This window comes from Sorex araneus, chromosome 5 (assembly GCF_027595985.1).
Source record: "Sorex araneus isolate mSorAra2 chromosome 5, mSorAra2.pri, whole genome shotgun sequence".
In the NCBI taxonomy this organism is placed as follows: Eukaryota; Metazoa; Chordata; class Mammalia; order Eulipotyphla; family Soricidae; genus Sorex; species Sorex araneus.
Genome location: NC_073306.1, coordinates 24,654,476 through 24,679,054, shown reverse-complemented (window position 1 = coordinate 24,679,054; position 24,579 = coordinate 24,654,476). Strand labels below are relative to the sequence as shown.

Here is a 24,579-nt window from a genome sequence, read left to right as displayed (position 1 = left end):
AAAAGAAGCAAAAACACTGGGTACTGATGTCAATGGGAAGTGTATTAAAAAAGCTTTTTTTTTTGAAAATTGAATCACACTGAGCTACAGTTATAAAACTCTCATGTTTGAGTTTCAGTCATACAATAATTGAATACCCATCCTTCCACCAGTGTACATTTTCCATCACCAATGTCCCCAGTATACGTTCCCTACCTCGAATCCCACCCCTCCCCCTGCTTCTATGGCAGACAATTTCCCTCTTACTCTCTCTCTCTACTTTTGGGCATTTGTGGTTTGCAATACAGATACTGAGAGGCCACCATGTTTGGTCCTTTATCTACTTAAAATACCTTTAATTTAAGTAAGTAATTTTTCAAGAGTATGAAGAACCACAGAATAGATTTATTTATGGAAATAATTACTGACACTACTTTTTAACTTCACAAGCTGATTTCAGAGAACCTAGAGGTAGAAATCAACTGGGGAACTTTCAAAAAGATATACCCAGCTACTAAAGCTAAGGTTCCAGGATGGTATCTTTTAGCTCACCCTTCCTGAAGCAGGTGTTGAGATAACATCTAGAAATCATGAGGACAGACATATTGTCTTACAATGGAAAAACTGTCATACAGAACTAATAGGTTGAATAAAGTCTAAAGTAAAATCAAACTCTTCATGAAATAAGCTTATAGGTTTTGACTTGGTAGAGAACTTCATTCTTTTTTACTGTTCAGACTATAATATGCAGCTCAAATATCTCTGAGGAAGAACAACATGAGACTAAAGTTTTAGGAATAAGAAAGTTCAATAGACTGGCTGCTACAACAAACTGCAAGCTCTTTGGGAAATTTGCAAGAAGAAATATTTAGGTAAGAAAGTAGAAAGTTTCAGGTTAGACAAAGATCTCATCTTCTAATTGGCTTTCCAGGTAAACACGAGTAGTATCAAACACCAGAAAAAAAATCCTTATGAAAGTGAACAAGAATTGTATTTTGAAACCTTCACATACACCCTAAACCTAAAGCTTACATGGTACTGTAAACTCATATTAACTCAAACTTAAGAAGTCAAAGAAGAAAATTCTTACAGTTTCTTTTGAATTTTGAATTATACTTTAAGGGATTACAATTACTGCTGGCCTGAGGCAAATAATTATAACTGCTCACTAGCCTTATATATCTAGTTAGTGAGAAGAAAGGATACTATTCTTAGATATCCAAGTAAGAAACATGATGCAGGCAAAAGAAAACAAGGAGACTGCTATTTAGTGGGAATCTTGTCAAGTCTTCACGCAAAAATCAGGAAGCGCTTACACTGATAACATGTGTCCATCAAACTCACTTAACTCAGGGCTAATTTTCCATAAAGACTTGCAAAAGAGTAATAGCAAAGTTCTATATTTATCTAAAAACTCCATATGTGCTATATAATATGAATTTGAGAATGAAAAGGGCAGCTAAAGTCAGCCATTGTTAAGTGGTTAGTCCAGGTATTTTATAATAAAATACCTACAGTAATTTTTATAATATGAAAGGAGACCAATAATGCTATGTAACTCTACCTACTGTTTGGGGGCTACACTCTGCTATGTTCACTCCTGGCTTATTCCTGGTTCTGCACTCAGGTATAACTCCTGACAGAACTCATGGTTCCATATGTGATACTAGGGTATAAACTTGGGTTGACATGTGCAAGGCAAGTGATAGTAGGGTATAAATCTGGGCTGACATGTGCAAGGCAAGCACCTTACCTGTGATACTCAAGTCCTGATACCTCACTTTTTTCACTTAATATATCTTCAATATCAGTCTAAATTTATGTAAAATCTTCTATTTAAAAAAAAAATTACTGCATTGTGGGGCTGGAGTGATAGTACAGCGGGTAGGGCATTCGCCTTGCATGCAACAGACCTGGGCTCAATTCCCACCATTCCATATGGTCCCCTGAGCACCACCAGGAGTAATTCCTGAGTGCAAGCCAGGAATAACCCGGGTGTGACTCAAAAAGAAAAAAAATTACTGCATTGCATTCTGCTGTACAAATGGCATTAAAATTATTTTTAGACATTTGCTATTACAAACCATGTTATATTGTCCTTGAATTTCCTTTAAATATGCTTCAATAAAATACAGAAAATATTTTACTATTGTGATAGGTGAAATGACAGTATAGTTTTAATCCATATTTACTACAGCATGAAAGATCTAATATCTTTTACCATTTGTATGTCCTTTCCATGAAATATATGCTTATGTTTCTTGACCATACTGGGTTGTGTTTTTCTTATTGCTAATAGGGTATTTCTTGAGAAATAAAACCTCCCATATCATTAACAAAAGCACTATGCATCAAGACTTGACATTAAAAGTATTTTGATTTTAATATGCGTTAGTACAAGATGATAAATGACAAAACTAATATAAAACCAACATTCTACTGAAATGCTTCATAGAAGAAAGTCCAGAACACACTGCAGTAGTTCTATGAAAAAGCAATATTATTTTCTTCTGTTTTGTTAGGCACACCAAAGAGATGTGAGAAAAACATGACACCAGAAGATACACATATGCACACAAAGGCACACAAAAGCTAACAGGCTGTGAAACTTAGAGACCCAAAATTTGCAAAGTATGAGGCAAGAGGGATAATATCTTGCATGATATTGATTGGACCCAGGTTCCATCCCTGGCATTCCACAGGTCCCCCTTTTGATTCTTGGGCCATACCTGGTGATCTTCAAGACTTACTTCTGGCTCTGTGCTTAGGAAACACTGTAGGCAGGGCTTGGGGAAGCCATATTTGTTATCAGATCAAACCTGGGTCAGTAGCATGTAAGACAAGGGCCATAATCTGTATACTATATTTGTAGTCAATATTATACATTTTTAAATGTAGAAATATACTGAGAGGTTGAAAAACCTAGTTAATAGCACATAGCTAGTAAGCAGGGAGTGAGAATTCAAATATTACATTCTGTAAGTATCCTATCTTTTAAGTAAAAAGTTTAAAGACTAGAAAGAAATATTTCTGTTAGCATACATGTAAAATAATTGCCTATGAAGAGTGATCTTTGAGCAAAAAGCCAGGAGTAAGCCCTGAGCACTGCTGAATGTTACCCCAAAACCAATATTTAATAAATAAACAGGTAACTGAATATCAATTACTTTCTAAGGCCAGAGATGACCCTTGAAAAAAAATGAACACACGCAGACACAGTCCATTAATGGAAATCTGCCTTGCTTTTGATATTTTAATAAACTTTGCCTCTATTGTTTTAAAAATATGGTTAAATGCTTCTCAAAAAGATTGTGAATAGCAACAAGCTAAAAAGAAAGTTTTATACAATAGCGTATCTTGAAATCTTGAAACAAATTTAAGGACAAGAGAGAGAGCTAATAGGACTGAGTGCATGCTTTACATGAGAGATGCTTGGGTTTTATTCTCAGCACTTTATAGTCCACACCCTGAATACCAGAGAAATCACCTAGCACAGAGCTAGGAGTAGTCCTGAAGCAGTGCCAGGTGGGACTCCAAAAATCACATTTTCCACTACAAAAACCAATCAAACTTAATTAAGTTTTAAAAAATTAAATAATTTTCTTGACATTAATATTTTTAAATTTTTAATTGGGCAGATCTTATATGTAAAGTGGAGAATTAGAGGGAAATTCTAAAGAGAGTGCTAATATCATATTAACTAGTAGGGACATACAATTATAGAAGTGTATTGGATATGGCATGGCTTCATTTACAGTAAAACATATTAACTTTTTAAAGTTTTTGTTTTTGAGTCTCACACAGTAGTGCTCAGGGATTAATCCTGATTCTGTTGTACCAGGGATCAAATCTGATGGCGACAACTAGCATTGTACAGGTTTAGAGAACCATGAAGCACTAGGAACTAAACCAGGCATGTGGCTTGCAACTCCCCCTTTAAGCTAACTCCCGGGTCACATATCAACTCAGATTTAAAAATACAATATCCATGGGGGAGTCACAAGTAGTGTTTGGGGGGCCAGGACCCATCCTGGTAATACTCAACCAGCTGGGCATGGCTCAATGAGAGGGTAGTGCTTTGTGGGCCCTGCTGGAGAGTACTCAGGCCATCCCAGAAGCATTTCATCCAGAGTCATACATGGTGCGGACTGGGGACCACGTGGTACAAGAGAAAGAACTGGTACATGCAACATGCAAATCATATCGCTTAACCCCTGTACTGTCTCTCCAGTTCCTCAACTTTCAAATAGATATTTTCTTTAGGAAAAAATTACACAAAAGCAAAAACATTTTTTTTTAAAAAGCACAAAAATACTTAATAATAATTATTTTCAGAGCTTGGATTATGTGGTAACTCATTTCTAAACTTCAAATGTAATTGTATTTTTCAAAATAACAAATATCTGTATAATGAAAAATTTAAAATTTCTATTAGGATAATAGTTTTTAATCTCACTTACATTCAGGATAGTTGTCTTGCCATTAAGGACTTTAGATTAAAAAGTAAACAAAGACAAGATGAAGACACTAAACATAATTTCCAAAGCACAAAGCTTTTTTTTTTCTTTTTTGTTGTTTTGGGTCACACCCAACAATGCAGAGAGGTTACTCCTGGCTTTACACTCAGGAATTATTCCTGGAGGTGCTCAGGGGACCATATGGGATGGTGGGAATTGAACCAGGGTCAGCCACATGCAAAGCAAACACCTTACCCATTGTACTATTGCTCCAGCCCCAGCACAAAGATTTTTGGGCTGTTTTTACAGGATTACGGAAAGCTTGAGACTAACCAATGATAGACAGCCAATGATAACTGTGACTTCCAATTTACATAGAACATTTCTCTTGAAAGCACTGTACAACTGTAGTATTTAGAATTATTTCAACACAAAAAATTTCTAATGATACTACTTTAAATGGGTTGATTTATACAAATAAGTAAAATAAAACTTAGTAACAAGCACAGTTAAAGCAAATCATTCCATAAATGTTCAATGGGGTCCTCAAAATTCCTTTCTGGAGTTGTTAGAAGAGCTAGGTCATGAAATACAGAGCTGTTACTTTATATCATTTCTCAATTTGTCCAAAGCTGCTTAACCAAGCCTTCTATTTTAGCCGTGGTGCTATGTACCTTTACATGTATCACTGTATCACTGTCATCCCATTACTCATCAATTTGCTTGAGCAGGAACCTGTGTAGAATTCAAGTTAATCCTCAACAGAACCAAAAGAAAATAATCAAAGGAGATAATGACTTTCTTTTTTGGGCCAACTTAGAAACAGCCTCACTCTTGAGGTCAGATTTGTTAAGTGGGAAATCAAGAATTAAGCACTATTTTCTTTATGTGTAATATTTGGAAACAGCAGTTTACATATATTACTGAAGTCTGAAGTCAAGATCTAAGGACATCTAACATAATTACTGATATCAGAGCTTAATTTCCACAGGGGATGCATGGAAACAATCCTTCACAAAGAGAAAAACAATATTAGTACTAAAAGTGTCTAAACATTACTTAGGGAGTCTTTTTTTTTGGGGGGGGGAAGGTAGTAACAGGGATGAAAATTTGGAAGGGCTTTAAGAAGAAAAGAAGCTTTTGGGGGGAGTTGGAGGATTGAGAGGGATGCTAGGGATATACTGAGCAGTGCTCAAGGGTTATTCCCAGCTCTGTGTTCAGGGGTGATGCCTGAAAGTGCACAGGGGGCTAAAAGTGGTGCTAGAGATTAAAACAGGATCTGCTTCGGACAAGCCTTATCCCATGTACTCCTGTACCACTCTTCTTGTACACCTTACTTAATAATCTTCAGATATTCAGGGAATCACAATGGCCATGGGTATACTCTTCTGTAGCTTCAATTAAGGAGGGTAATCAAAGGTTCTCATTATCTAAAGATACAATATAAGCTTCATTCCACAAATGCCTCTTAAATGTCAGGTAATGACAGGGACCCATAGCCCCTACCTTGGGTCTGCTGATTTTTCCATCTTTATTTCTTGTAATGTAACTATTCTGTATTCTTTGCTTCAGTACACCTATGTTGGTTGTAGTTCCTTTTAATCTTTTTAGCCTTGTGTTTTTTGTTTGTTTTATTTTGTTTGGAGCCCACCCAGCAGTTCTCATGGCTTATTCTTGGTTCTGCTCTCAGGGAACATCCCCGGCAGTGTTCTTGTTGGCTATGTGCAAGGCAAGTGCCTTGCTCACTGTATTATTTAATGCTCTGGTCCATTTTGCCTTAAAAAAATTTTTTTTCCTGTTTAGAATTGTTACTTTGCCTAAGCAGTTACTATAAGGGTGAAACTGACGCCATGACTGAGAACAATCAGTAGGCCTCAGGTTCAGTTCCTAAAACTAAACCAGGTTCAGTTTTCCAGAAATCAACTAATGTGTAACGAGCCAACCTGAACCCACCTGAAAAGTTCCTGGGTCCAGCAAGTGGGCTCAACCAATCACTATGCCCCTGAAATTGTAACCATAAACTGTTACTGGAAACTATTGTTTAACTGTTGCCTGACCACTGTTCCCCGACCACTGTTGCTGAAGTGCTTGCTTTAACTCTGAAACTTTGAAACCTATATAAACTGCTTGATACTTGGAGTCCAGGTCCAGGTCGCTTTCAAGAGACCACTCTGTGGGTGAGAGAGTTGACTCCAATTAACTGGAATAAAGTCCCTTTTGCTGTTGCATTACTAATTTAGTGTCTCTGTATCCACTGCCGCATGAGGATCTGAAATTTGGGCATAGCATATGGGGGGCTCGTCTGCCCAGGATCCTCTACTGGAGGTGAATTCAGGCTGCACCTGGGTATATGGGATTGTGGAGAAAGCCACGGTCGATCAGGGGCAACTTTACAGTCGAGTGACCTGATCGTTAAGAGACCACACATGGGGCTGGTCTACAGGGGGTGCAGGGACACCCAGAAGGGGATCGGTTTTTGGGCCCATGCCAGGCACACTCCATGGAGGGCCACAGACCAGGTGCCGAGGGAGATGTCTCCAGTACCTCTAAGTCTCCAAGGAGCAGTGGACTCCTTTTGGTAAGGTCAGTTGGAAAAAGGAGAGAGAGCCTCAGGTTTTTGTGTGCACAATATAGTGTCTGTCTCTGCTGTTTGTCTGTCTTCTCAGTGTTGAGTCTTCTGGACTGCATGTGTTGTGAGCCTGGCTTGTCTGCTTGTTTTTGGTCCATTGCTTTGTTTCTTAATTATGGGCCAGGCCCAGGGAACCCCACTCTGTGTTCTAATGAATTGCTTTTCAGATCTCAAGGCAAGGGGCCAAATCTATGGCCTAGAATTAAAGAAAGGTAAGTTTCAGACCCTCTGTTCTTCGGAGTGGCCCACCTTTAATATCGGGTGGCCACCAGAGGGAACGTCCCACCTGCCCATCATAAAGAAGGTTCGGGATATAATCAATAGGACCTGCTCCTGAGGCCATCCCAATCAGTTTCCTTATATTCTGATGCAGCAAATGATAGTGGAGATTTCTCCCACCTGGTCAAAGTCCCTATTACTATCAGAGTCAACCATTCCAGTCATGGTTGCCACAATGGAGGGCGAGGAGGCAAGGAAAAAGAGAGTCAGGAGAGGAGGTAACAAAAGCCCCATCCTCCCAGATTCTGGACTTTATCCATCCTTAATAAATCTGCATATCCCCCCGGAGATTCCACCTCTCTATGCCCCACTTCCCCTGGTCCCTGTGATCCCTGACCTCTTGCCGCTCCAGATACCCGGGTCTCCAGTCAGTCAATTTGAGGTCCTGAATGCCTCAGTCCTGCCTGGACCAGCAGGAGGCTTGTGGCCAAGGAGACATAGTGAGGAAGCAGAGGCGACTGCTGAGAACACCCTGTCCTCCACATTCGCCTTCCCTACTCGGGCAGCTGGACCAGTAGGGCCAGGTGGGGTCCATACCTACCAATACTGGCCCTTCTCGACCAGTGAATTATATAACTGGAAAGCCCAGACTGCTTCTTCTCAGATAAGCCAAAATAATTAATAGATCTATTAGAATCTATCCTGTTTAACCATAACCCGACTTGGGATGACTGCCAGCAGCTGTTGAAAACTCTCTTCACCAAAGACAGAGAATGGATCTTGGCAGAGGCCCACAAACATGTTACAGAGGATGATGGCTGCCCTATCACCCAAGCCAATCTGATTGATGCAGGCTTTCTGCTGAATTGCCCTGATAAGTGGGACTTTGAACAACAGGAAAGTAGGGAGCATCTCCGAATATACTACCAGCTCTGATGGGCAGTTTCTGAGTGGCTGCAAGGAAGTGGACCAATTTGGCTAAGGTAAATGCTGTTAGACAAGAGCCCACTGAGAGCCCATCTTTCTCTTGGAAAGGATATATGAGGCATTTAGACAATACACCCCTATGAACCCCCTGAAGGAGACCAGGGTAGCAGTGGTTTTAGCTTTTGTTAACCAGGCTGCCCAGACATAAGAAAAAAACTGCAGAAGATAGAAGGGTAGGGGAACAATCAGTCCAGGATCTCCTGAAAGTGGCTGAGAAGGTGTTCGACACTAGGGAAATCCCAGAGGAGAAAGAGGATAGTCAGGCAAGAGGACCAGGAAAGGCAGGAGAGGGCAAGGTAGGAGGACTGTAACTTCCAGGCCAAAGAAAACAGGAAAACCCAGAAGGAGCTGGCAAGGATCCTGGTTACAGGGACTAGGATGGTGCCAGAGAAAAGGGGGGAGGTTAGGGCATGGCAGGTTGGTCCCCGACTTCCTCAGCCTTGGCTGCAGTAAGGGCAGTGTGCTCTTTGCCATGAATTTTGACACATTTGGGGTAAAACAAGTGCCCCCGTCAATGGCAGACTACCCAGGAAGAGGCTATTAGTCCCTGAGCCACCCAAGTTTTGGTGGCTGGAAGAGATAATGACTAGAGGGGATGAGGCTCGGGCCCCCTCCCCGAGTCCTGGGTAACCCGGTGGGTTTCATAATAGACAAAGGAGCCCAGTACTCAGTAATTACCCATCATCCAGGCCAAATGTCTTCTAAGACAGTTGGGTGGAAGGAGCCACTGGCAAAAAGTCATATCATTGGACCACTTCTAGAAAGGTGGACTTGGGATCAAAAATAGTGTCACACTCATTCCTGGTGATCCCAAAGTGTCCAGCCCCTGTTGGGAACGGATCGCCTCACTAAAGTCAAGACTAGAATATACTTTGAGGAAGACAGCATCAAGGTAACGGATGGTGAGGGACACCCCCTCCATATACTGACTGTACCCATGGCCGATAAGTACAGTCTTTTCCAAGATAAAGTGGCCTCTGGTATAGTTCCAGAGGTAAGGCCATGGGTGGAAAGGATCCCTGGGGCCTGGGCTGAAGCAGCTGAAGTAAGATTTGCCTTTCATAGGGCCCCAATTTTGGGATAACTCAGGTCCGGGACAAAGCCAGTCCGGGTGAAGCAATATGCGATGCACACTGAGGCCAGAGTGGGGATCGACCCTCACCTCCACAGGATATGGAGGCAGGGATACTGCGATGGTGTAGGTCACCTTGGAACACCCCCTGGCTGTCGGTCAGGAAATTGGTTGGGAGGTTTTGAGGGGGAGGACTGTCCAAGATCTTAGGGAGGTGAATTGGCAAATGGAGGATATTCACCTCATTGTTCTGAACCCATATATGCTTTTGAGCAGCCTTCCTCCCGAGTTTGTGTAGTACACCACCCTGGATTTAAAGGATGACTTCTTCAGCTTGCCTTTGGCTCCTCAGAGTTAAGACCTTTTCGCTTTCAAATGGTGTGATGAAGAGGCAGGGATCAGCGGCCAGTTGACATGAACCTGCCTCGCTCAGGAGTTTTAAGAATTCTCCAACCCTGTTTAATGAGGCTTTAGGGGAAGATCTTGGAAAATATTGGAGCCGGAAGCCAGAGCTTGTGGTCTTACAATATATAGATGACCTTCTACTGGCAGCCCCCAGCTGAGAGGTATGCAAACTGGGGACCAAAGACCTACTACAGACCTTGGGACAGCTGGGGTACCACGCTAGTGTGAAGAAGGCACAAATCAGTAAGGAAGAGTTTACTTTAGGCTACAAGCTGAAAGAGGGGCAGAGATAGCTGACTCAGGCAATGAAAGAGACTGTGTCTACCAGTGCCACAGGAGCCCCTGGCAGCGCAAGAGTTGAGTTCCCAGGCTCGGTAGGATACTGCAGGTTGTGGATCCCTGGGTTTGTGAAACTGGCCAAGCCTTTGTATGAAGCCAGTCGGGAGGCCCTTTTGTGGAAATAGACTGACCAGATGCAAGATGCATATGAGACACTGCACTAGACTTTGTTAGCAGCCCCAGCACTAACCCTCCCCGACCCCACCAAACCATTTTGATTATTTGTGGAAGAGAAAAAGGGGATAGATAGCCAAGGAAGTATTGGTCCAAGAGCTCAGCCTTTGGAAACGACCAGTCGCCTACTTATCGAAGAAATTGGACACCATAGCATCTGGGTGGCCATTTGTTTGAGAATCACTGCTACAACTGCCCTGTTAGTCAAAAACGCTGATAAATTGATTTTTGGACAGAACCTTATAATCACTACTCCTCATGCCATAGAGAGTGAGTACTAGAGAACCCCCCAGGGAAGTGGATTACCAAGGCCAGACTGACCCACTACCAATGGCTACTCTTAGACATCCCTAGAATCCAGTTCCTCACTCCAGTCATGGCTTCATGACCACCAAGGGAAAGGAAATCAAGAACAAAGATGAGGTGTTGTAGCTTATTGGAGACTGTACAGAAACCGAAAGCAGTGGCGGTGGTGTATGTCCTGGGACATCAACGAAGTGACACCTGAGAAACCTAAGGCAACAGAGCCGCAGACAACACCTCCAGGGAAGCTGCCCTACAGACAGAAACATCATAAGTACCAACAGCCTTGAATTTACACCTGCCACCACCAGGTATGGAACACTTGTTTCCTCTGCCAGAATACTCTCTGGAGGATATAGACTGGATCACCCACCAAGTGGAAGCGGAACGAGAAGATGGGTGCTACCGTGACCTGGAAGGATGACTCCTCCTACCAGAGGACCTTGGGAAACACATCCTCTTGCACCTGCACCACATCACCCATCTCAGAGAGAAGAAAATAATGACTCTAATGGAGATAGCCCGTCTGAGGTTCCATCATCAGAGACGAATTGTAAGGGAATTGGTGGAGGGATACCAAGCCTGCCGGGCCATGAGACCAAGGAAAGCTGCACATCAGCATACAGGTACAAGAGGAAGGGGGAGAAAACCGGGAAGCAGCTGGGAGGTCGACTTCACTGAGGTGAAACCTGGCAAGTACAGGTACAGGTAACTCAGGATTATGGTAGACACCATCAGTGGCTGGGTGGAGGCATTCCTGATTAAAAAGGAAACAGCTATGATAGTGGCCAAAAGCTATTTGAAGAGATAGTGCCCTGATATGGAATACCTGAGTCAACTGGCTTTGACAAGGGTCCTGATTTTGTCATTAAAATTATCCACAGTTTATGGGGCTGGAGTGATAGCACAGCGGGTAGGGCATTTGCCTTGCACGCGGCCAACCCGGGTTCGAATCCCGGCATCCCATATGGTCCCCTGAGCACCGCCAGGGGTAATTCCTGAGTGCAGAGCCAGGAGTAACCCCTGTGCATCGCCAGGTGTGACCCAAAAAGAAAAAAAAAATTATCCACAGTTTAGCCTCAGCTTTGGGGACTGATTGGAAGTTACATTGTGAAAACAATCCCCAGAGCTCAGAGAAGGTAGAGAATGAATAGGACACTGAAGGAGACTCTAACTAAATTGGCAATGGAAACTGGTGGGGACTGGGTGACGGTCCTACCATATGCCTTGTTCTGGGTCTGTAACTCTCCCTACATACTCAATCTGACCCCATTTGAAACTGTGTATGGGGCACTGCTGCCTGTTGTGGCAGAGAACTCCAAAGAAGAGACCTCGCTAGAAGGTTCCCCCGGACCTGCTTCAAGCAGTCCAAGCACTGCATGAGGCCCATCAAGAAATCTGGCCAGTAATTAAAGCTGTATATGAAAGTGCAGGGGGAGAACATGACCCAGGGCATAAGATAACCCCAGGGGACTGGGTATGGGTCAAGTGCCACCAGAGGAAGACTCTTGAACCGAGGTGGAAGGGACATTACTTTGTTGTTCTTGTGATCCTAACTGCCCTTAAGGTGGACGGCATCAGACCGTGGATCTACCATTCCCAAGTGCGGAAAGCTAGTCCGTGGGAACAGAAGAAGGCAGAGGAGTGGACAGTGTAGTGGCACTCTGACAACCACTTGAAGTTGATGCTGTCCCGCTCCTGATAGGCTGGACCATCCTACTGAGCCTGTCTGGAGCAGCGGCACAAGTAAACCACACCAACTAATGAAAGTGACCTGGGAGATAACTAACCCTGTCATTGGAAAGGTGGTGCTGACAATGATTGGGAGAATCCCCCTTGGACCTGGTTCCTAAGCCTTCAGGTACATCTGTGTAATTAGGCGATGGGGCTTCTTTCCTCAAAGTAGGAGGAAAGCCCCTAGACTAACGATCTGATGATGGGTCTGGTATTAACTGTGGGTTCAAGAAAGGGAAAAAGAATCTCCAACAGATCCCCTTTTATGTGTGCCCCAAGCATCCCCAGAAATCAGGGTGTGATGGAGCAGAATCCTATTTCTACGCCAGATGGGGTTGTGAGACTATAGGACAGGCATACTGGATATCTCCTCCCGCCCAAAACCTCATCGATGTATGATGAGCAGAAGGAGCGGTGTTGGATTGCCTCAGGATTTGGATGGCACCCCACATCAATGTGTAACCCCCTTAACATCACTTTTACTGTAGAGGGGTGACAGGACAGGGGGTAGATCAGGAGCCGGATGTGGGGATTACGCCTATAACAAAGGGGGGCTGACTTGGGGATCCTGTTCTCTGTAAAAATGGATCTCAGTCTTATAGCCCACGAGGTGAGCCCAAATCAAGTCCTGAAGACATCAAAGCCCAAGGGAAAACCATCTGGAGGTAGGGCCCGTGCACCTCAGGAAAGGGTGACACCCACCCCAAACTTTGGATCCACACCAGTACCAGGCTCCCCGAATAGCACTCATAAGAAAGAACCCCTCTGGGATTTGATACAGAACCACCTAACTTGGTTCTAAATCAGACTAGTCCAAATGCCACTGCCTCCTGTTGGCTGTGTTACGATGTGAGACCACCATTCTATGAGGCAGCATAACTTAATGTGACAAAATATCTCTATGGAAGATAACCCCAGGCAGTGCAAGTGGGGGGAATGCAAGGTGGAGTTGACCCTGCAACAAGTGAGTGGAGCAGGTACATGCATAGGAAATGTTCCTCAGGTCCAAAGCAGTCTGTGTGGTGGGGAAGAGTCAGATCTTAATAGGACTGAAGGTGGGAAATGGGCCGTCCCTAACAAAGGGGGATGTGGGTCTGCTCCAAGACGGGACACACCCCTTGCTTATCACTTAATGTGTTCAATGCTTCTAAAAAATGCTGCATCCTGGTCATAGTCTTACCCCGAATCCTGTACCATTCTGAGGAAAGCATGTACCTAAATTGAGAAAAGGGAGAATTAGACTGCAGAAGAGGGAACCCCTGACCGCTATAACGATTGCTACCCTATTTAACCTAGGAATTGCAGGGACTGGTACCAGTATTGCCTCCATCACCTTACATCATCACGGATTAACTTCTTTGAGGGCGGCAACAGAGAGGATCTAGAAAGGAGGGGACGTCTATCTCAAACTTAGAGAAGTCCCTCATCTCTTTATCGGAAGTAGTTTTGCAGAACAGAAGAGGCCTGGATCTGCTCTTCCTACAACAAGGGGGCCTCTGTGCTATCCTGGAAGAGGAAGGCTGTTTCCATGTAGACCACACTGGAGTGATCTGAGAGTCCACAGCCAAAGTAAGGGATGGGCTGCTGCAACGCAAGAGATAGAGAGAGGCTCAAAAGAGTTGTTTTGAGGCTTGGTTCAACCAGTCACCGTGGCTGACCACCCTGATCTCCACCATCCACCCTGAGTATGCTTTTGGTTATACTTACTTTTGGCCCTTGGGTACTGAATTAGTTAGTGAATTTTGTTAAGGATAGGATTAGCACTGTACAGCTAATGGTACTGCAGCAAGAATATCAGATTTTGGAAAATGAGGAGGATTCCTCATTCTAAGTCCACTGGAAAAGGGGGAATGTAAGGGCAAAACTGATACCATGACAGACAGCAGAAATGAGAACAATCAGTTAGGCCTCAGGTTCAGTTTCTGGAAGTTCCTGGGTCCAGCAAGTGGGCTCAATCAATCACTATGCCCCAGAAACTGTAATGTAACCATGAACTGTTACTAGAAACTATCGTTTACCTGTTGCCTGACCACTGTTGCCAAAGTACTTGCTTAACTCTGAAACTTTGAAATCTGTATAAACTGCTTGATACTAGGAGTCAGGGTCATCAAGAGACCACTCTGTGGGTGAGAGAGTTGACCCCAGTTAAATGGACTAAAATCCCTTTTGCTGTTGCATTACCGATTTGGTGTCTCTGTATCCACCGCTGCCTGAGGATCTGAAACAGGGGCATAACATTAACTATTAAGACTCTGGTCTGAGACAATTCCTCAGACATTTCCTGAACTCCTAAGTAAAGTTATTCTCCTCTGTGCTTTCCTTGCCTATTATACAATATGGATTTGTTTATATTATCTTTCTTAGTAGACTCTGGGGCTGGAGTGATAGCACAGTGGTTGGGCTTTCGCCTTTCACATGGCCAACCCGTGTTCGATTCCTCCGCCCCTCTTGGAGAGCCCGGCAAGCTACTGAGAGTATGGAGCCCACACAGCAGAGCCTGGCAAGCTACCCGTGCGTATTGGATATGCCAAAAACAGTAATACTAAGTCTCTCAATGAGAGATGTTACTGGTGCCCGCTCGAACAAATCCATGAGCAACGGGATGACAGTGACAGTGACAGTATACTGTGAGCACCTCAAGAGTAAGAACTTTCTATATTCTAAAACTGTAACAGGCATGTATAAATATCTGTGGCTGAACTAAACAATAATTCCTACTAGATCCTAGATTCTTTTTGTTGTTGTTGTTGTTAATGTTTGGGTCATACCTGGAGATGCTCAGGGGATATTCCTGGCTCTGCACTCAGGAATCACTCCTGGTGGTGCTAGGGGGACCATATGGGATGCTGGGAATCGAACCCGGGTCGGCCGTGTGCAAGGCAAATGCCCTACCTGCTCTACTATCACTCCAGCCCTAGATCCTTCTTAAACTATTGTTCATGAGTTCATAGAGGGGTCCCATAAGTGAAAAATATGGCAACAGAAAACTGTTTCTGAAAGGGCAACAGCCAAAAAATTAATTCAAAATTAACAGCATAATGACTCTGAAGTGTTTCTGGCAGTGCTTGTCCAGATTGCATTTCTCAGGAGAAAACATGTTACAAGTGAAAAAAGTTTATGCAGACCTGATATATAGGTAGGGAGATCATGAAACTAATCACCTCATGGTCTGAAATAAAAATGATATCATAATGTTACTTAAAAAAAGGGCACACATAACATGTCTGTTTTACTGAAGTTGGACGTCTGCTCTGGACAGTATTGTAAATTCCTCAAGAGAAAGGCAGAAAGAACTATGAGCACTCTGACCGTCAAGTGCTCTCAAATGAAATCAGTCTGAAGCAGTTTTCATTAAGATGGATTGAATGTGGCATCGTGAGAAACACTTTATCAAATGTAGTGTTTTACTTAGTGATTAACTATATACCAGTTGATGAAGCTTCCCAAATCCTCTGTAATCCCACCACTCCAATAAACATTTAATGAGTATATAAGTTCAAAAAGCCCAGCAGAGGATTTAAACCTTCAATCTTGTTTTTATTTACTCTTGGAACTCAATTTCTCACTTCAAGTGAAGAATGCTGATGCTTGAGGCTCATCTGTTGCCCTGGTAAAATTAATGTGCCTCCCACAGTTTAAATTAAACATGTGATATTTAAGATAAAAGAAATTTAGGAAGACTGCCACAGTAGCGGTCACACTTGCTTTGAAATATCTGAACATCTGAAAATTGTTTTCTTAAAAATGTTTTATTCAAAAGTTTAAAAAAATAGTATTGAAAAAGATTCAATACTTATATGTGAAATCTGAAAAGGAAAAGATGGGATTTACTTCACTGTAGTTAGCACTGAACACACTAAAGTACAGTGGTATACAGTAATTCATACTTGTCTGTATTCCTGTGTTGGAATATGAAAACCTTTAATTGGTTTCTGCTAAATACTACTGATGAGATATGTATAAAAATGCTTTGTTTTTGTGCCACAGCCAGCAATGATCAGGGATTACTCCTGGCTCTATGCTCAGGGATCACTCCTGGAGGGGGTTGAAGGACCCTATATAGTGTTGAAGATCAAACCCTGGTCAGCTGTGTTCAAGGCAAGCACCCTACCTTCTGTACTATCTCTTCAGCCCCTGTAAAAAAATACTTTATAAATCACAGTACAAATGAGCAGTACTATGTAAATCTGAAGTAGTAATGCTATTTCTGTACTTACTAGGTTCGTCTTTTAATGAAGGAGGTGTATGTAATTTAGTTTAGAACTATATAAATGTAGTTGCTCAGATTTAATTGATTCATCATTCAGATATATTTAATTGAAATTTATGGTAATAAACTATTACAAACTTCTGTATGCAAAGCAAGTGCTCAGCCTACTGAACTATCTCTCTGGCTCTATACTACAAATCTTATGTATAAAAGACAAAGGTGAAAAAGAAAAAGCCAAGGACAACAGGAGAATGAAAAAGTTAGTTTTGGAGTCCTAAGAAGTTAGACGTTGGCATGAATCTTACACAAAACACAACAATTAATTGTTAGAAACCAATGACTTTATCTATTAAAATACCAGGACAAATGAAAAGCAAATAATCGTTTCATTACAAATATCCAGAAGTTAGTAAGCAAGAGTTTCTATGTTCTTTTGGAGGTAATCAGTCTGAAAAAATTCAAATACCAATTTACTGCAGAAAGTACGCTATCTTCACTTAAACTTATAATGTATAATGACTTAGTATATCTTACTGTAGTTTTAATTTTCATTTAATTTATTTATTTATTTATTTATTTATTTATTTATTTATTTATTTATTTATTTATTTATTTATTGTTTTTTGTGCACCCGGCGACCACAGGGGTTACTCCTGGCTATGCACTCAGGAATTATTCCTGGCGGTGCTAAGGGGACCATATGGGATGCTGGGATTCGAACCCGGGTCAGCTGCGTACAAGGCAAATGCCCTACCCGCTGTGCTATCGCTCCAGCCCCTCTTACTGCCAATTTTGGAAGCTACAAGTTAAGTTACAAATCACCCTATAAATTTTCTGGTAACTGCAACTGCTCAGTAAGCTTGCTGTAAAGCTGAAACAGACATATACCAAATACATTCTTGTCAAGAATTATTAAAAAATAGACTGAAGTACAACTAGATATTCTTTCATACATATTAATACCCAACAATAAGTGACTGTTTAAACATAACATGGCATAAAATGAGACGTCACAGCCATTTAAAAAATCATATTATAATAAACTGGAGCAATAGCACAGCGGGTAGGGCATTTGCCTTGCATGCGGCCGACCTGGGTTTGATTCAGAGCCTGGCAAGTTTCTGAGAGTATATGGCCCACACAGCAGAGCTTGGCAAGCTCCCTATGGCATATCTGATATGCCAAAAACAGTAACAAGTCTCACAATGGAGATGTTACTGGGGCCTGCTTGAGCAAATTGATGAACAACGGGACAACTGTGCTAATATAATAAAATATTCAGCATTAATTACAACAAATCATTTTTGCAATAAAAAAATTTACCCTTAATCAATAAAAATCCAATATGACTTCTCAGGGAACAGAACTAAAGGTACAAGTTAAAAAATATAAGGAACCAATCACACACATCTAAAATTTGGAACAATCTATAAATCATCTAGTATGATTTCTTTACAAAAGCAAATGTCATTTTAAAAAGTAGAGGATGATTTTAGTACACACTGAGAATTAGTTTATATTAGACAAAAGCTGTTCATTTTGTTACATGTAATAATGACACAATTTTATAAAAGAATATCACTGCTTGAAAAAAACATGCCCACAATCTTTAGTGGCCTATAATTTACTTTCAAATGTTAAGAGCAAAATATACGCCGCCAATCCAGATTTGATTCCTCCGTCCCTCTCAGAGAGCCCAGCAAGCTACCGAGAGTATGCTGCCTGCACGGCAGAGCCTGGCAAGCTGCCCATGGTGTATTCGATATGCCAAAAAACAGTAACAACAAGTCTCACAATGGAGATGTTACTGGTGCGTGCTTGAGCAAATCAATAAACAATGGTATGACAGTGCAATTCCAAAAAAATCCATTTATGTATCTCTTCTTAACTTTTCTTTCTTTTTTTTTCTTGAATCACCATGAGATACAGTGACAATGCTTTCATAATTTTCAGTCATACAATGATCAAATACCCATCTCTCCACCAATGCACATGTGTACATTTTCCACCACCAATGTCCGTAGTATCCCTCCTGCCACCCCCATCCTACCCCACCCCTACCTCTGTGGCAGACAATTTTCTTCTTTCTCTCTACTTTTGGGCATTATGATTTGCAATACAGATACTGAGAGGCTGTCACGTTTGGTCCTTTATCCACTTTCAGCACACATTTCCCATTCAGAACGATCCCTTCTATATCCCAACTGCTCTCTCCCACCCTGCCCTTGAGGCAGGCTTCCAACCATGGAGCAATCCTCCTCGTCCTTGTCTTTACTGTCCATGGGTTTTAGTTTCGGACTGTGTTATTTTATATTCCACAAATGAGAGCAGTCATTCTATGTCTGTCCCTTTTTTTCTGACTCATTTTATTTAGCATGATACTCTCCATGTCCATCCACTTATAAGCAAATTTTATGACTTCATCTTTTCTAACAGCTGCATAGTATTCCACTGTGTAGATGTACCAAGGTTTCTTTAACCAATTGTCTGTTCTCGAATATTTGGGTTGTTTCCAGATTCTGTCTTTTGTGAACAGTGCTGCAATGAACAAACAAGTGCAGATGACATTTCTACTGTATCTTTTTGCACCACCAGAATATAATGCCAGAAGTGATATTGCTGGGTCATATGGAGGCTCAATTTCTAGTTTTTTGAGGAATGCCCATATTGTTTTCTAAAAGGCTGGACCATCAACAATGAATGAGAGTCCCTTTCTCTGTGCATCCACAGCAGCACTGGTTGTTCTTATTCTTTTTGATGTGTGCCAGTCTCTGTGCATTTATGCAGCTCTAACACTTAAAAAATAAATGCTTCAAACAGTTTATAAAGTGGTGTACTCCACTATTCTTAGAACAAAGAGCAGCTTATGTTTTGTTTTTTATTATTAAAATAGTGACCACAAAGGATAGTACTGAGGAGGTGACTGCAGTAGGGCTTGGCGTGGCATCATCATTGGTGCTCAGGGGCTACCAGGATTACACTCGGTGGTGTTTGGGATCAAAACCAAAGTGATACACATGCACAAGTGCCATTACCTGGACCTATGTAGACTTCTTGCTCAATACATTTTGAATTCTTGAAATATATTTCAATCTTCTTGACTTCCAAATTATACCATCTATTTCTACACTTAAGGAAGATTTTTTGGTTGTCCCAAATGAATTTTTTTGGGAAAGTTATTAAATATATGCCAGTAGATTATCTAATAGTTTTGGAAAAAGAATATCCTTTAGCAAGAACTGGTCAAGCATGTAACTGAGAAGAATACACACATATAGCCCTCTTAGCATATATGACATTATTCTCCTAGATAAAACAAAACAAAAAATAAACAAACAACCACGCTATTTTCAGGTTTGATAAAAGTCTGGATACCACATAGGATAGTAGTATCCTATCATACTAGTACCCTTTGAAATGGCTATTTGGGTGATGATTATTAGGTGATGAATTGATTGGTAGAGGAACCAGAAACAAAATCAAGCTTTCAATCTGAAAAAAATCAGAAAGCATCAAGCACTGCCTCAGGACTGGTTGGTAAACTTGTAGGATATAATTTTAATCAGGAAAGGCAAAATTGTACTTACATCTCGGGCTTTCACATAGAAGGCCTCTTGAAAAGCAGCTTCTAATGAGCCAATAAAAAATACAGGATGGCAGTCACCATATCTATAGGAAAAATCACATCTATTAATTAAATACATTTCAAATTTACTTCAAAATTTCACAAATTAACTTTAAAATAAATGTTGGGCTAAGGTTTCTTCAGCTCAGACTAAATATTAAAACATTCCTTTAAAGGTGTTGGAATGACCATTAGTTTTAAGAATCCTCTTATTTTATTTTGCTTTTTGGATCATATCCAGCAGTGCTCAGGGATTACTTATGGCTCTGCCCTCAGGAGTTACTCCTGGTGGTGCTCAGGGGACCATTTGGGATGCCAGGGATCAAACCCAGGTTGACGATGAGAAAATAGCAACGGAAAAGTATCACTTAAACAAAAATTAAATATTTAAATCTTTATTTAAATATGGAAAATTTCAAATGCACTTGAAACATTTTTATTTAGACTCTTAAAAAACAATTGTTAAGCAATTCTTAAACAAAAAGGTTATATAAAGGACATTTTACTTGCACTAACATAGTATCCTATGTGCTGGCTATTTTGGAAAGAATATGTCAAAATATTAAATAAATTATCAATTTCTACACTTCCAAAAGATATAGAGAAATACATTCTGATGGGACATAAATGATCTACAGGTTATCTGACAAATAATATGTTTCATTAATAGGATTAATCAATATAAATTAGTATATTATTTGAATACTTTATGGATAAATTAAAATAATCTAATTAAAACTGCTTTAGGAAAAATCATAGTAACATTGAAAGAACATCAATCTTATATAGTTAATATCCTAACCCTACCTTGAAGAAAACTCTGCTGTAAATTGTAATAAGGCATCTCCTTCATTTTCTGCGTTTTCTGGCACTAAAAAACAAACAAAAGGAAAAAACAAAAACAAAAAAACAAAACAAATAGACACAAAAAACAAACCACATAACATCTAATCCCACATATAAGAAATATATTTAATCAATAAAGAGAAAAATAAAATAAAATTTTACCTTCTGTGATGTATCTGAAGAGATATTTTTACTCCATATACATTAGAAAACTTTTACCACATCTTTAAAAAAAGGCTTGAAAGAATTGCAAGCTCATAAATTGTAGAAAATCAACTGATACAATCCAGTTAACTACTTAAAATATGAGCCAATCCTAAATTAAGATGTCACTGTTTTCATGATATAAATACTTTTCTGATTAAATCATATGATTATGATTAAATAATAAAAAGTCTCAAACTGTTGTCAAAAAATAATTTTATGTAAATATCATATCTCTTTCAGCTCATAGGAGTTTCCTAATTCCACAAACTTCATAAACCATTAAGTACTGATTTTAATAGCCATTTTGTTTCTAACATATCCTATGAGTATTCAATATGCAGTCTTCTAAGTAGAAGGGAGTTGGCACATTTAGTATACATTTTTCCTTCCAAAGATGGTTATGTGAATGGAAAAATAAAGCTACTAATCTTAAAAGTGGTATCTCTGGTAAGATAAGGCAAAGCAAACACAGTCACAGAAAGTGCAGCTACTTATCCACCTTTGTGTTTAAATAAAAGAGATGTGGGAAAGCATAATTAATTATACGCATGAAACAAAAGTTACATGCCCTTGCATTTTTTATGACTTTTACTAAAGCAATGGGAGTTGTTGAACTTAATATAGTAAAAATTCAAGAGAATTTAACTTTAATGAATAATGCCCATTTACTCTATTTCATTTCTGCAAATCTGAAAGACTAAGAAATTTTTAAGTTCACTGATCTTCACAAATTTCTGTATTTGGTGGGTAGAATTAGAATGCTAGACCCAGAGAGCTATTAATACTCACTCATTGGAGATTTTCTCAAGGCAGATGATGCCATGCCAAATACTTCTCCATCATCCACACCAAATTCTGAAGCATCTTCAAAGTCATCTCCATCACTATCACTAACCATATGAACATCGGTGCTTTGCTATTTAAGAAAAGTCCCAATTAGTTTTACAAAGAATTTAGGAAATAAAATTCCAAGACAAAAGTTATATATTTAAAACAGGGCATATTGTTTTAAATGTTTTATTAAATAAAATGCCATCTACTAGAGTAAAGCTTAATCTTTTCTAATTTAAGTCTAACATAAATTGATACTTATAAAAGAATCACTGGCTGGAGACTGAGGAAAAATGAAGGATGCTAACACACTCAGTAAGTAAAAGAGTCTCTTGTATATTTTATCCCCTAGTCGATACTATACAAAAAGTGCTCAATAAATATTTACTCAGTTAAGAGGTAAGAGACGGTCTCAGGTAGACGTAATGGTAGAGTTTTAAATTGTCAATTTCTAACCACAATGGTTCTCAAAGTTCTAATTAATGAAACATAGTACATATACCCCAAAATTTTTGGAAGCCATAAAATACATTACCTGAAAGCTTTTTAAGAATGACACTATCAAATATGGGACAAGATAATGAGGCTTAAATTCAAAAAGCATTTACTAAAAAGTTATGTAGTAAATGTTTACTAAGGCATTGGCAACGTGCTCTATTCATCTTGTTTGCAGTCACATCTGTTAAGATTTAAGATACTACAGTTAAAAAAATACCGGCTTTAAAACATGAACTAACTTGCTGATCTCTAAGTTAGAATGAGATTCTAAATACACTGAGATTTAAAACACACTGAGTTGTGAATTCTGGTAAATATTCATGCTTTGGATTAAAAGGGGGTCCCTCGCCTTCTACAGATGGAATCCCAGCGACACTGAGCTTCTCTGGTATGTGGGGACCGGGACTATTTCTCCAAACTGCATGGTGGCACTGGAACTGGGAGGCTCCAGCCCGCCCCTAAAGCCAGAAGTCACGCCCTCATCCTGCCCACCCACCCCCCCACACCCCCATCTTGCCGCACTCAGAAGTGAAGAATCCTGGCTGGCAGCCACCACAAGTTGGAGAATGCTCCAGACCCCGGATCGGGCCAACAACACCAGGTCTGCACCCAGACAGAGAAGGTGCAGAGTCCCCACCTTCTCCATATGGAATCCCAGTGACACTGAGCTTCTACTAACATGGCTCCGGTATGTGGGGACTGGGAGTATTTCTCCAAACCTCTCGACCTTTCCTGATATACAAAAAACTTCTCAGGACCAGCTCCTCCGTCCCTGAGCAGCTATGATCCCAGAGGCACACAAACCAATCTCGGAACGCAGCAGCTGCTGGCAGATATACTCCTGAACTGTGAACAAAGCTATGACCTCATGCAGCCCTGGGAGGGGAAGGGTTTTTGTCCCTCAGACTTTCCCCCTTTAGGCAGCATGGTGACTGCTACCTTTCAGAGCCAATTGGACAGAGAAGTAGGAGCTTGCAGTGATGGGGCTCCTGGAAAATCTCTCGATGGGTGGGGCAGAACTGGCCCTGCTCCCCACCCAATTGAGACCCCGAGTGGCCCCCTATGAACAGCTCCTCTGCTCCTAACAGCCATGATCCTAGAGGCACACAAACCAATCTTGGAATGTGGCGGCTGCTGTCAGAAATACCTCTGGACTTAATTACTAAAATACCAGAATTCCAAAACCGCGATGCCGCTTTCACGGCCGTGCAACATCATATGCTCTTCATTATCAGCGATAGAAAACAAATAATCTAATGATGCCTTTTCGGCAGGTCTGATTGTGGGGGGAAAAGTTCCCAAAAAATAATAGTGGGTTTTCTGTTGAAATCTGAATGTAATCAAAGTAAAGTGAAAAAATCATCTGCCACACAGGCAGGGTGGGGAGTGGGAGCGGGGTATACTGGGGCTCTTGGTGGTAAAACATGTGCACTGGTGAAGAGATGGGTGTTGGATCATTGTATGACTGAGACTTAATCCTGAAAGCTTTGTAACTATTCTCACGATGATTCAATTAAAAAAAAAAAACTTAAATAAATAAATAAAAACAAAAAGGGGGTCCCAGCAAGGTATCTAGCTAAGTGCCTTTTCACACCATGTCCAACAAATACAGTCTATAAAGTCTACAAAGACTATTTACTAAATAAAATTTATATCCTTTAAAATATGGTCTGTGAGCTTTAGTTTTAAAAATGGGTCAACAATTTGACCCTTAGGTTTATACAGAAGCACTGTCTGTAGCACTGCCGTCCCGTTGTTCATCTTGATTTGCTTAAGTGGGCACCATTAACGTCTCCATTGTGAGACTTGTCGTTACTGTTTTTGGCATATTGAATACGCCACAGATAGCTTGCTGTGCAGGTGAGCACAGTTTAAAATATTTGCTAGAAAAACATTAAGAGAAACAGAATAAAAAGAACTTGGGGGGCTAGAGCAATAGCACCACTGGTAGGGTGTTTGCCTTGCACGCAGCTGACCTGGATTCAATCCCTGGCATCCCATATGGTCCCCCAGGCATCACCAGGAGTAATTCCTGAGTGCAGAGCCAGGATTAACCCCATGAAC

The 24,579-nt window shown here is 40.8% G+C and overlaps 1 protein-coding gene across 1 annotated transcript in view; it reads right to left on the bottom strand.

Moving 5' to 3' along the window:
* FAF1 (Fas associated factor 1) overlaps positions 1-24,579 on the bottom strand; it is a 373,466-nt gene that overhangs the window by 115,095 nt on the left and 233,792 nt on the right. The window contains exons 10-12 of the mRNA XM_055139161.1: positions 21,976-22,102; positions 20,941-21,004; positions 20,096-20,177 (exon numbers count right to left, since the gene is read on the bottom strand). Coding sequence (XP_054995136.1) covers positions 20,096-20,177; positions 20,941-21,004; positions 21,976-22,102 — 273 coding nt within the window. The remainder of the gene's footprint in view (positions 1-20,095; positions 20,178-20,940; positions 21,005-21,975; positions 22,103-24,579) is intronic.